Source organism: Theobroma umbraticum, unplaced genomic scaffold, assembly GCF_002168275.2.
Source record: "Theobroma umbraticum cultivar Fairchild unplaced genomic scaffold, ASM216827v3 scaffold_30.0, whole genome shotgun sequence".
In the NCBI taxonomy this organism is placed as follows: Eukaryota; Viridiplantae; Streptophyta; class Magnoliopsida; order Malvales; family Malvaceae; genus Theobroma; species Theobroma umbraticum.
Window position 1 is genome coordinate 6124780 of NW_018397254.1, and position 13653 is coordinate 6138432.

The 13653-nt window shown below is 35.6% G+C and overlaps 1 protein-coding gene across 5 annotated transcripts; it reads left to right on the forward strand.

The window, feature by feature from the left end:
- The first annotated feature begins 925 nt into the window (after positions 1-925).
- On the forward strand, positions 926-8880 carry LOC110414652 (putative trehalose-phosphate phosphatase 2). Of its 5 annotated transcripts, none has more exons than XM_021425971.2 (10): positions 926-1055; positions 6400-6582; positions 6748-6888; positions 7000-7071; positions 7196-7294; positions 7385-7438; positions 7557-7658; positions 7815-7892; positions 7991-8131; positions 8274-8769. In XM_021425971.2, exons 2-10 carry the CDS (start codon positions 6436-6438, stop codon positions 8427-8429), a joined length of 990 nt encoding a protein of 329 aa, XP_021281646.1. In that variant the 5' UTR covers positions 926-1055; positions 6400-6435; the 3' UTR covers positions 8430-8769. The 5 variants fall into 5 exon arrangements, with proteins under 5 accessions (XP_021281646.1, XP_021281655.1, XP_021281665.1 ...); XM_021425980.2 differs by lacking the exon at positions 926-1055 and adding an exon at positions 5389-5520; XM_021425990.2 differs by lacking the exon at positions 926-1055 and adding an exon at positions 5690-5765.
- Positions 8881-13653: the final 4773 nt, after the last annotated feature.

The following is a 13653-nucleotide window of genomic DNA, read 5'->3' on the forward strand; positions in this document are numbered from 1 at the left end:
TAACCTACCGAACACCTTTGTTTAGCACATTTTTTATACGTCTCTTTCCCATTAGATAAAAAATAATTAATCAATCAACTCTAACACTTTAATTGCTTTAAGCACCTTAACTCTTTTTTCCCAAGACTGTAAAACTACTATTAATGATTTTTATTTGGAAAAAACATAATTTAAAATTTAAAATTAACTATAAACATAATAATTTAATCAAAAAGTAGAATTCGAACATAATTAAGCTTACGTATCCTAAGGAACTCTGTTAAATGTGTTAATTTGTAAAATATTATCATTATCTTTGTACATAATTTCCCTTAACCAGCAAGATTAAAATTTACACTTTCAAATAAATTACTACTTACATACTTTCAAACATCCAATAACGTAAAACCCTCAGTTTAATCTTTACCAGAACTGTAAAACTTCCTATACAAAAAATGGGTCTCCCAGTGTAAATTTTGCATGCGATTAATATTTCATAGATATAGATATTTCTTATTATTCATTGAATATGTAGCAATCATTACCAAAATAACCCTTTTTGTATATATATATATATATTTCTAATTACAGTTGTATATGGAATTTACATTATAAAGTGAGAACAAATTCGTGAGAGAAAACGTGACAAACTGGCAAGAATTTTGGCCAAGACACAGAGGGACGGTAATGGTAGCACCAGTGTAAAATAACAGGACTAATTTGGTCATTGCATAGCAACACCAGCAAACATCAAACCTGGTCAATTCTAGGAAGTTTTAATGCAGAAACGAGTAAATGACCTGACCTTTTAACAAACTTACAAAATCAAATATATATTATTATTATATAATAAAATGCTCCCTTAAACCCTTTCTCTCTCTGTCCCTCCTTTCCTTCTATAAATAAAATCCCTCCACCATCTCGCTTCCCCTATCTCTCTCTCTTCATTTTTCCTTGTTTCTCTCCTTTTAGGTTTTAACCCTTTCAGGCTCTGCTCATTTTCTCCGCTCTGTGGGATTCTCGACCGTATAAGAAGCATCGACAACAATTCTCTCGACAAAACAGCTTAAATTTTGGTAAGCATTTTCTTCGGTTTTATATTTCATTCCCTAATATGTCTTTCTCTGCATATTATTTTTACTTTTACGAAGCATTAATGTCGTTTTGTTCCATCGTATTATCCCCTTTCATGCATTTTCTTGTTTGGTTTGTCGTGCTCGTGCATTAGATCTTTCTTAGTTTTGAATTATAGCATTGAAAGTTGTATTTTCCTTTTACTGCCAATGGTCAATGTTTAGATATTATGGTAATTCCCATTTTTTTAAGGTTTTACTTATTAAATTTTCTGCGCGTTTTAGCCGAAAATGCAGCGAACAGAACGAAAAAGCGGTTGGTGTTTGTTCCTGGACCTTCAAAAAGATCCACCCCTTAGGATTCCCGGTGACGCACGCGACTGATTCGCGCGTTAGTCCCCGTGCCCACGGTATCAGCTTCTCACGCGCCGTGTAGGCGCGGTTTTACCTTTGCAAACTGTCCCTTTTTCAGCTCCTGAGAAACTTTGATTCCTTTTCCTGTTCAGGGAATGAAACAAACGGCTTGACAGCCGTACAAGTGTCACTTTGTAAGCCCCACTATTGACCGGGCGCAAAGGCCCATTTGAACCGACACTAGACTTCATTGTCTCTCGGACCCACGCCTGGACCTCCTAGTTTTAATCAGTCGTACAGAGGACTGACATGTGGAACTTGTCTGCAGGACACGCCACGTGTAGGGTTGAGATTGTAGGTTCCACCGACTAGTTTTAAAGGTAGTAGGTTTAGAAAATAGTGGTGGGGACGGGGTTTAGGACCGCCCACAAAAGGCACTTTTGGACAAACGACTTATACCCGAAAAACGGTTAGAGGCATTTTTTGATAGTGATGAGTCCCTTGTTTGTCTACATTTTTGCATGCACATAAATAAATAGTGTGGTATTTCGATTAAAGGAGAGGATAAAACATTTCGAAAATATAGTCATACGAATAATCTAAATAAGATATATAAAATTTTTATTTTTTTATATGTAATTACTTACACATTGTTATTATTTTTGTCTCTTATATTTCAGAGTAGACTATATAATATAATCTTTTAACAAATTAAGCTTCTACCAATTTCCAATTTTTCAAATTTCACCTTTTTTTAAAAAAACAATTTATTGATAAACTTTTGTAATCTTTTTTTTAGACTTTCTTTTTTCAAAATTTTATTTGTAAGCCAAAAAAAGGAAACCATATTTTATGACTGTTTTCAAAAGAGTTGGCAAGTGAAATTTAATAAGCATGCTGACTACGTACATAGTACTCGCCCTGATTCTCTTATTTAGTCTAAGCCTTCACTATGTTTGCACTTTCTGGGGAACAGGTTAAGAGTTTGTCTATCTTTTAAGACATTTTCATTCGTTATGTTTATGAAATCGTCAAGCACTTTATCCCAGTGGTCTATGCTTTTTGATGTATATCCCAATTGGTCCGATATGTTATTCATCTCACCATAGCATTGAGACGATGATCCAATTTTAAATCTTACTTCATGAAGTTTCATTCCAGTTTAATTAGAAAGTAAGATAAGGTATTTTCATGAATTTTTTTTTTTTAGAATAGAGAGAAGATGAATTTAAATTCTATGTTTTAAGTAAGGAGATCATACATTAATCAATATATCAAATGATCAAATACAAAACTTTTATTCAAAAACATTTATAGTTTCATGAAGTTTATGCATTTGAATAATATGCCAAGAGCAATAAAAAATCCTTTGCCTTTCTACCAACTCGTAAATAAAAAAAAAAATCACCGTTATTATACGGTAAGAATTCAGAACCAACTATCAGGACAGATTCTTTTAATTTACATTAAATAAACTTGTATCTCTATGCTGAGATTTAGGTGACCTAACAACGGACCGCCATTAGTCTATTATATGTTGATTCTTAATTAGGTGAGAACATGAGATAAATTAACTTAAAACACAAGTCATAAGTCAGCAAGGTGTCACTAACGAGGCCATGCATTGGCTGCTTTTACACTTAATTTATTCCTTAGTTATATCAATTCCTTAACTTTTCTTAATCGCAATATTTTACTCTCTTTTACATTAATACTACTATATTTAATTATTCAAACTGCAGTTCCAGGCAGTTTCTTTGGACCCAGACATTTCGTCCTTTGTGCTGTGTCTGGTTCCACAGGACTCTCTTTTTTCACTTACTCTAAACCGTGTCTCGACGTGTCCTCCTTAAACACCCAGATGTCCCGCTAGTTCTCAATCGAACGTTTACCTCTGCGACACGTGAAATCTGTCTTTATGTACTTAGAAAATATGTTACACTTTTCCTTTGTTTTTTTTCCTTAACCCAGGTTCATGGTTTTTTCAATGTTCACACCTGACCTGAGTAGGTTCAAAAAGTCATCTAGATTTTCTTTAAAATATAGAAATAAAGAAACAAGAAAAAAGGACAAGGCAGCTCATGGCTGCATTGGATACACGTGTCTTCTTGGAACGTGTCATGTTGAGGAGCTCTTGTTTATTGGGTTTTGGTTATGCGGGGTGCACGAGTGTAACTAGTAACTAACAATGGAGTTTGGCTTCTTCTGCTGATGTTGATGAGGTGCATGTTGATCGTTGGGGTCTCTTGAGTTAGTGGATGTCAGAGAACAAATGGAAAAGAAAAGAAGGAAGATTGTTCGATAATTGATAGTTTTCGTTTGTGTACGCAGAGAACAAAGTGAAAGCTGTTTTTCCTCATCTTTCTTTTTCTATCATATCAGCTTTAAATGTCAGATAAAATTTGTGCTGGTTTGTGCGTTGTCATGTGAACAAAAAAGGTGATGGAAAAGAGTCAAAAACCCCACCAAATGTTGTTTCCATCTGGTGCATGCTAACTGGACCTAAGAAAATCATTGTTAGAGGGGATCAAAGAACCTTTCATGAAAGGAAAACTACTGTTTCATGGTAATTATAGAGCCATATTCCCTTTAGATAATGTAATCTGTTGCTTTTGCTTGATTTAGAATCCCCTTTTTTATTAGGAGGAGACATGCTGGGCGTTTCTCTTCTTTGATGAGGCTTTAGTTTGATGTTGATTGTAGCTTTGTAGGAAGCAATCATGTCTTCAATAGCTTAAGGAGCCTATGAAGAAGTTAATAGGAATGTTTGTTTCGTCGAAAAATCTAACTAAATCATATCAATTATCTCTAATGAAAAGAACAAGGCCGGGGATTCCTATCAAGCAGCGGATAGGGCTCAGAAGTCCCAATAAAATCATTTTGACTTTTCACTTTTACTCTAATAATAATCACTGGCTTGCTACATTTGCTTTGTCTTTTAACTTTTCATGGTTAAAACTCAAGATGCCTGCATGTTTGCTTGTTTTCTCTCGTCCACACACGAAACTGATGTGTCAAAATTGTTTTCCTTGGTCGCAATAAATTCGAATCTTTATCTCATCCCCCGCGGATTTGAAGATGGATGATAATATATCAAAAGGGATTTGTTATTGAGTCCTTTCAATATTTACTCATACGAGAAAGACAAGTGAGTAATAGCAATAATATTATTCTAATTCAGTTGGCGGCAGAGGTTGGAAATGAGGCAAAGAGGGTAATTAAAGAGTGGAGTCAGATTGAGATTACCCATAAATTTTTCTACTTTTTCTCTTTGTTCATGTTTGTCTGAATTTTGAAAGACTGGTGTCGAGCCATCGCTGTAGGAGCAGATGTCAGTGTCAGCTGAATCAGCTGATGGCAACTCTAGTGAGACAAGGCTTTACAGTGACCATGAGCCATGCAATGTCGACTCATCATATGTAACTTATCTGATAAATCACGTTGCCCTTGTTTTGTTTTCTTCTTGTTTCCATGTATTCTCCTTTGACAGGAAGTTTTCAAGTGGACAGTGACCTTTCTTAAACTATCCATTCTGGAGAAAGCCCGCTCTCATGCTTTTGAAACACGTGTAAGGTTATATTGTTGTTTCCATGAAGGTGGCCTAGAGTAAAAATTAATACTACCATTGCTAGCAATTTTCATGGGCGAAAAGGACTTAAATCAAAATGTTGAAATTGTAAACCCCGTAATAATTCGGAATTGACTCAGCTATATATGATCACATGAAAATGATTTTTGCCCTTTATATAATTGTTTCATGTTTGTATATGTGTTATGGTGCACCACCGACGTCTAAGTAATTTAGACCCTCAAAGATATTTTTGACCTGCTTTTCTTTCGTAATCAAACAGGACATTTTAGTTGAAAAATTTAGGAGCATACACAGTAGCACGTAGTAATAAATTAAAAGCCTTATTTAAGTGGTCAACTTGTTTGACTTAACACATGCAATAAGAAGAATGTGGGTATTCCAGACACTACGAATTCAATTTGTGTTACTCTGTAAACGAAGGAGCCCCAACCCTACAAAAAGGAGAGAAGAGAAACAGGGAGAGATGGAGGGAAGAAAAACAACCGTACGTTGTGCACCAAGCTGGAATTCCCAGGCAATGAGGTAATCAAAATAGGGGAGCAATTCCCTTGGGTTTGCTTCACATATTCCACCATGAATGATTGAGCAGCAGGTGCTTCGTTTGTGGTAAATAAATCTTTGATTCTTTTCATTTGTAAAGGCAACCAACCATGACTAGTACTTAAATCTAAAATCGACAATAATTTCTCGTGGCAAACCGTCTGCCTTGTGGGGCCCCCTTGTTCTTGGGCTTAGCCTTTAATTATCACTGGACTATCCTGTCATTGGTGATTTATTCGGACTCTTTTCTATTTTTTGGTTCTTTCGGTTTAGCTGTGATTAGATTTAGAACATTCCTTTTTTGTTTGGTGAACAATTTTTTCCCTTCTTTTTCCCGTAAACAAAAGGAAAGCTTTTTGCATATTAATTGGTTTTGCTTTGTTTTTTTATTCGTTACACATTTGTTTTTGCTTTATTATGAAGTATTTTGTTTCTATATATAGAGTTATGTTGTATGAAGTAGTCAAGCCAGTGGTGAGGGATTTTGTTTCTTCTTAATTTCCTTTTTCCAGGAGTGAGGAGAGTGTATGATAGTCGGCAGAAGTTTAAGAACAAAGCCCTTCGTTTTGAACGTTTCATTAATTGGTGAGGCCTGAGGATTATGCTAGTAGCATATAGTAGGAACACCGCTAATCAAATGTTTATTGATTGTTAGATTGTTTTCCTCTTCTTTTTTTATTCTTTTGTATTGATCACTATTTACTGATTAACTGTTCTATATTCAGTTAATCAAATAGCTAGCAAGTTTCATTCATTGCCATAGATATAAAATATACTAGTAGTTATGTTTTCATCTGTTAGCCTCAAAGAAATGTTCTATATCTATTCTTTCTAATGAAGTTATTTCTGTTTTAATATTAGAGGATCAAGAGAAACTAGGCAAAGTTAAACCAGACAATGGGCTTTCAAATATCGCATTCCAATAAGCAGAAGGTGAAACCTTTCTTTGGTCGAGAAAATGATGATAGTGATGGCACCATTAATGGCTCCGTGAAAGGGAGAGAATTAAGCCCACCTGATGTTGCAGGCTATGATTCATGGCTGGTAATCGAGTAGTCTTTCATCTATTTCCAATACATGCTCATTATATCTCAATGGCTCTTTAAACTTCTCTGTTGGCTTTGGTTGACGTTTACCATTGTTGCTGTTGTACACATTAACTCTTCTTTTTTGCGTGAATATTATCTCTTATATTTCTTATGTTATCAGGTGAAGCACCCTTCTGCATTGAACTCATTTGATTCCATAATGAAAGAAGCTAAGGGGAAAAAGGTCGTCGTGTTTTTAGATTACGACGGTACTCTGTCACCAATTGTTGAAGACCCTGATAAGGCCTTCATGTCCGCTGAGGTAGCCATTCAATATTACGTGTGCATGCACATAAATCTCCACTAAATTACTATACAAAATCATCCCTGTTAGTCATGATTGTAAAAGAATCTTACAATCTCTTAATTTTAGATGCGTGCGGCTGTGCGTGAAGTTGCCAAGCATTTTCCAACATCTATAATCAGCGGAAGGAGCCGAGATAAGGTAAAATAAATCTATGAAATGGTCAGTTGAGTCAATTTTGAAAACTTATTTGAGCCTATTGGCCTGTTTACTGGCTAGTTTATAAACCTAAGCTGACGGTGTCAAGCCTATCTTTTTGATTCAGGTTAAACAATTTGTCCAGTTAAATAATGTATATTATGCTGGAAGTCATGGGATGGACATAATGGCACCACCCAGAGCAGTGAAGTCCTGTGATAAAAAGGTCAGTTGCCTTCTCCAACCCAATGAAGCTGGAAACGATGCTTCTAAAGATCAATTTTTAATAAGCTCGGTTACTTTTGGGATTCCTTAGGGGAATGAAGGCGCCTTTCAACCTGCTAAGTTGTTTTTACCTGCAATTCAAGAGGTAAGCTAACTTTGCAGAGGAAATTTGGTCATTCAGTGGACTAGCTTAAGAGATACGTTGCAGGCTTTTCCACTCATCGTGCATGTATTTACATAAATAAGTTATTTCTTGGTGACAGATATCTGTGGAGTTGGTAGACAAAATTAAAGATATACAAGGTGCTAGGATAGAAGACAACAGATTTTGCATCTCTGTTCATTATCGGCAAGTTCCACCGGAGGTAAATTTCAAACCAAACGATACACATATACAACATTAAACGTTTTCAATGTTTGCCATAAATCAGTTACATATGATTATCATAGTCTTAGGTCAAAACCCTTTACTATTGTTAACTCTTTAGTTAATTTCTTGTAAAATTGGATTTCATATGCAGGACCATGAAATTTTGAAGGAGAAAGTGAAATCTCTAGTTGAAAATCGTGCAGAGTTTCGTCTGACACAGGGTAAAATGGTAGGATAAATCGTTTCCAGTTTCTGTTTGTAGATTTGGTGTGTGAATAACTTTTGTCCTCGCATCCTGAATTTTGTCTGTGCAATTCATGTAAAAAGGTTTTAGAAGTCCGACCATCAATCGAGTGGAACAAAGGTGATGCCCTGAATTATATGCTTGACACTTTGGGATTCAGCAATGCCAAAGATGTTCTCCCACTGTACATTGGAGATGATCGAACCGATGAAGATGCGTTCAAGGTATTTTTCTTTGTTCCCCTTTCTGCTTTACACTCATGATTGCTTCGAGGTTTAATTCATTGTACATCTGTGACATGTAATGTAATACTATGTTATTGATAGGTAAAATCTTTTCAAAAACAACTTAAGTCTCATCTTTCAGGTCATAGCAGCTAGACGGGAAGGGTTTCCCATCATTGTTTCTTCCACTCCAAAGGATACCATTGCTTGGTACTCCTTACGTGATCCGCCAGAAGTGTTAGCTTTCCTACTGCGTCTGGCAAAATGGAGGAAATCGGAGATGCCTTTCTTCAAGTAGATCTGTCTGTCATGTCAGCTGCTCACATATATGTAGTCAAAGTGTATGTACTGAAATAATACTAGAGGAAAAGGGTCTTTCAACGGATGGATCACTTTAGATGTTTTTGAAAGCTATTGTGTATCCATCCAGCTTGTAAATTAATGATATATCAGTTATCATTTTGACCGCAGGCTCCAAGTCCTTTTTTTCCCCTTCATTTTTCAATCTGGGGCAGGTTTCTAGTCCTTCACATTACTGGTTTGAAAATCAGTGGTTAGTCACCCTGAGAATCAGAGCGGCCGTTGTCCCCCCTCAAGGCTTTTGTAACTTTTTGGTTTGTTGGATTATTACATATGAATGAAGGGTCTTATTATCTTCCTTTTGATTGGTTTCTCCTCTTCAAACCGAATAACAGGTAGAAAATAAGAAATGGGCATATAAATGTTGATGGACATGGATCTATACTGGGATTGTCTTCAAAGTCCAATTTCAACTTGAGTTCAATGCAGCCCATGGCCAGGAGTGAGATGTAGGAAGAAGTTAAGGAAAATAAGTAGCTGTCTTTCTATGTTTTGGAATTGACCTGACCAATGCCACTATTGCAAGAGGGACCAACACGTATACAACCGAGATATCCATTTCCTTTCAACTTCCAAAGTTCTACTCCTATTTTGGGCAGACAGGATCAAAAAGACGAACAAACAGCCAAACTGACGATCAGGCAATCCATTAGGTCACTGCTCAGAAAACACACTCCCCAGTCCCCGTCTCAAATTCCATTAGACTTTAATAATTTACCAAATTTCATATTTATTTTATATATGCAATCACTTGTTGTGTCAAGGATTTTTAACCTTACCTATCGAATTGCTCTCCAAGTCTATTATGTTTATAGTCGGACTTGGTTAAACTTTTCTTGAAACATAATTATACAAGTGTTTATCTGTTTGAATGATTGTTTCTACATGCTTTAAATTGCAAAACTCCAAGCAATTATTGTTAATTATGCATACGTTAATATATAATTATATACTAGAAATTCATTATCCATTTTCGTCAAAAGTATGAACATCATTTTCATTCAACTCTATCAATGACATAATCAGCCAAAAACAAGAAAACCCTAATCAATTGTCAGAATTCCAAACTTGAAGTTGCGACCAGTATTAAAATTTAAGCATGCTTATCTTAACATTTGCAATGAAAGTGGATTCGTCTAACATCATGGATGTAATATGCCATTGCTTATAAATATGTGCTTTGCTTTCTTAGTTATATGTGGGTAGTGGATTTAGATTTTGACACAGAATATTCCAAGTAATTTGGCACGTTCTTTGTCAAGATAAGAACCTAGAAAAGGGATAGCCAACATGACCTTTAAACCTTTATGCTCTTAAGAGGGAATCCATCACTTCTATTTGGAAAGTGAGGGGAATAATTAATTTGATCTTGATTTTTGTTGGTACCATGGTAAAGATCGAAAGACTTCTTCAGTACTATTCTTCCTGTTTTTTCCCCTCATTTTTTCCTGGTTGGCTAAACCATTTCATGCCAGCTATTAAGTTGATGTTGCTTTTCAATCTAAAAGCATAGGTAGATTCTTTGCTAGAATCCCAGCTTCGTCTGTGTCCAATGTAGGCTTTGTTCAGATTGTTGGTAGGGAGTCATTTTCCAAGATTTAAAAGGTGTTCCTCCTTTCTTTGTAAAGTTAACCAATAAAAATGATACCGTGCTCGCATCTGCTAGATGCATTTGCTGTTTAGCTCTGGCCTCTATGCTCTGAAGATGTGCCACATATACATTCACATCTAACTGAAAAGTTTTAGGTGGGCCTTAAATTGGAATATTTTGGTGTTGTTGTCAATAGATCAAAAACGGATTCATTTTCAAGCAACAGCCTGAGGACTGAATTATGCAACAAAAAGCATTGGACATGAGTGAAGTTAGTGGTGGAGTAGCAGAAACCACCCAAAGAGCCTTGATAGGCTAAAACAATCTTCCTGCTTGATAGTTTTTCTACTTCTTTCATTGACCCACCAGCTTGAAATTTTGGTAGAAGGATGCAATATAGTGAGTGGATATAGTCTCTACAAGGTTGGTTTTGATAATTCAAACAATATATCCAATGAAACTCACTGCTAGTGCTTATGCTATTAATTTATTCAATAATGGAAATGCCCCATATCTTATGTGACTTCATCAGACTTGCAGGCACCAAGCGGCATATAATACAAGTCACAGCTAATGCAGGAAATCCGTAGAAAGTTCTTTTAAAGACATGAAAACAATACTATCGAGCGAGTAATTGCTGTAGCGAATTGGATTAAATATACAGATCCATTGTTGCAGCAATAACCGTTAGTTTAATATATATATATATCCAACATTCTTTTATGCCAATCCTGGTGGTGGGCAAATCCTCAAAGATGCGTTGAGATTTAAGTGCTACCTACATAATAATCACTATAGTGTTATAAAAGCTTAGACAGACTACAACCAAATGAATCTCATTAGTTTATATTACTTAATTAGTGGGTTTGTCAGTGTCGACAGGATTACTTATTCTTCTAGATTGATACAAATAAATTGTTATGATTAATTAATTAAGGATTGAATATGATGCCCCTCTTCGTGATTGTACGGCTTGCCATAAAATCGTTGCTGTCTTTTCCCAATACGAAATATCTGAAAGCCATAGATAGCGATTTGCTGTACATGATTGTGGTAGATCAGACGCATTCGAAACAAGAAGTAATCCATTGCTTTAAAATAAAGCAGTGTTTCCCACAGCCACAATGACATAACCAGTGTGGTATCATTCTCTTAAATGCTTGCGTGCTGTTTGAGGCCTATGCCTACTGGCCTAGCTAGAGCTAGCATAAGCTTGGATTGAATGATTGAGGGCATTTGGATGTGTGATCAAGGAGAAGGACAGCTGCCGAGTAGTAGATTATGCCTCAGCAAAACCTTTTTTCAGATTTTTTGACATTGTAGGTTAGTTTAGCCCGGGAAAATTGTTTAGCTAATTCAATAATGGGCTTTTCAGCGGAAAAGCATGAAGAGTATTGGCTTCATCTGATAATTTTGAGACATCAATGTGAATTACCATCCAACTTCCTCAACGAGATTGCAATTATTATCGGTTAGGCAACCCTACGTTCTCCTAAAGGCTAGCCGCCTGAGGCCTCCAGCTTCCACCAAACGTATCTAATGACCTAAAAATCAAAACACAAAATGGTGCCTTTCAAGAATGAAAGATGACCTGAAGTGGAAGACAAGTACTTTACTTTTCACTGCCATGTACCCCATGCTGCACACATGCATTTCCTGCATCCCCACATTTAGGAATCCAGAATGTGACAAGTGTCTGTATCTGAAAATGAGAGCACATGCCCAACGTCAGAGGGATTAATGTTTTTTTGCTTTGTGAAATGTTGCTTCAACTCTTGTACAAATTGATACCATTATGTATGGTTTACATATGGCTGCAGAAATCCAAGTACTTTTACTTCCTGAACAGGGGCTTACCCCTGCTTTGCCAGACAGGTTGATCCCAACAGTTACAACACTATCAATCAATCTAAAAGCAGGTTTCAGAAATTTGGGTCCCTAATGACATGTTCATCTTGTCTTTTAATTGCTCACTTTCTAAATGAAACAATTTCAGGTGTTGCCATTGACACAATTAAAGAAATTATGGTTTTCCCATAAACTCAAAGAGTTGTTCGGACAAAACGTGTAACAAAGGCACATGGGAATCCATGTAGTGATCTTTGTTTCTTTGAACTTAGCATAATCAAAATGGGCAATGTTATAATTAGCCGAACATATGAAATTTACAACACAATAGCATGACTATAAGTAGATTTTTTGGACTCTTATGAAATCACATGAGCAAACTTTAACACAGCATTCTCTTCTGACAATAATCTTTGCTCGCAGCAAAACCAGATTTAAACCAACTCAGATCAATGAAGTCGTCCATATTCATCCAATCGCATCAGAATTGTTTACCAAGTAGCTTCAATGATGAACCTGAGTTAAAGTTCGTGATCTCTCTGATAACTTAACCTTGTAATACAGTATACTGTTACAAGAAGGAAAGGGAAAATATTAGCTGAAACCAGTAAGAGTAGCATTTCTAGTTTTGTGCGGGAAGATTAAAGACAACATCATGGCCTAAAATCATCCCAACCTCTGCCACTCTGCCAACTTCCAGAATTATCTGGCAAGACCTTGCAACATAAGTTTCCATGGTTAGTTGACACTTGAAAAATTGAAATGGAAAATCCAACATTAATTTATGAAATCCAGAGCTTCCAAAAGGTCCCATTTCATGTGATAGAAAAACTTTAGCCATAGGAGGGAGGTAAAAGTATAAATGAAGTGACATTTCTTTTTGACATCCTGAAAACAATCTTCTATTATTTGGGAGAAGCAGAGAGACTGAGAAAGCGATGGATTTGTTGCAAGCTTAATTAAAAACTAGTATTATAAACATTATGATAACATATCAGGGTTGTCAAGGTCTGATCATTGCCATTAGATGATGGAACAAACCCCCACCCCACCCCCCCTCAACAAAAATAAATAAATAATCATATTTTGAACTAAGTACTGAGGTCTATTATCATTAATAAGGTTTATAACCGCCACAATTCAGTCGTTTGAAGCAGAATTATCATTGTCAATCTATTTATTTTGAGAGCTGATGTTGGCTATCATATTCACTCACAAAATCAAAACAAAACCTTCATCTTTGCCCAAGAGCCATGAACAACCAATCACCCCTACAAATTCATGCACTACCATTTCCTCTGAATTTCCAGACCCATCCATTTATTATTTTAATTCTTAATTTGACAATGATTGAGTTAAATTTGAGTGCGTGATTACTCTTTTCTGTTGAAACCAAGTTTGATAAACAAATTTTATCATGTTCAATTCACACATATAGATAGAATTCAACCTTATATTAACACAAATAAATTTAAAATTTCTGATTTATGATTCAAAATTCACCTTAATATTAGAAAAGAAGAAATTAATTTTGATACATAAGGTCTATCATTCCCAAATTATTTATACTCACCCAATAACTTTTGTCCCTTTGTTTTTATATCTAAAAATAGCATCTGATTTTTTGTTGATTGTGTGGCTCAAATTAAGAAAAGCAAATATATTAGAATTATGTTACTTGCATAACTTAAGTAAATAATCAAAGCACACATGTGGCTGATTA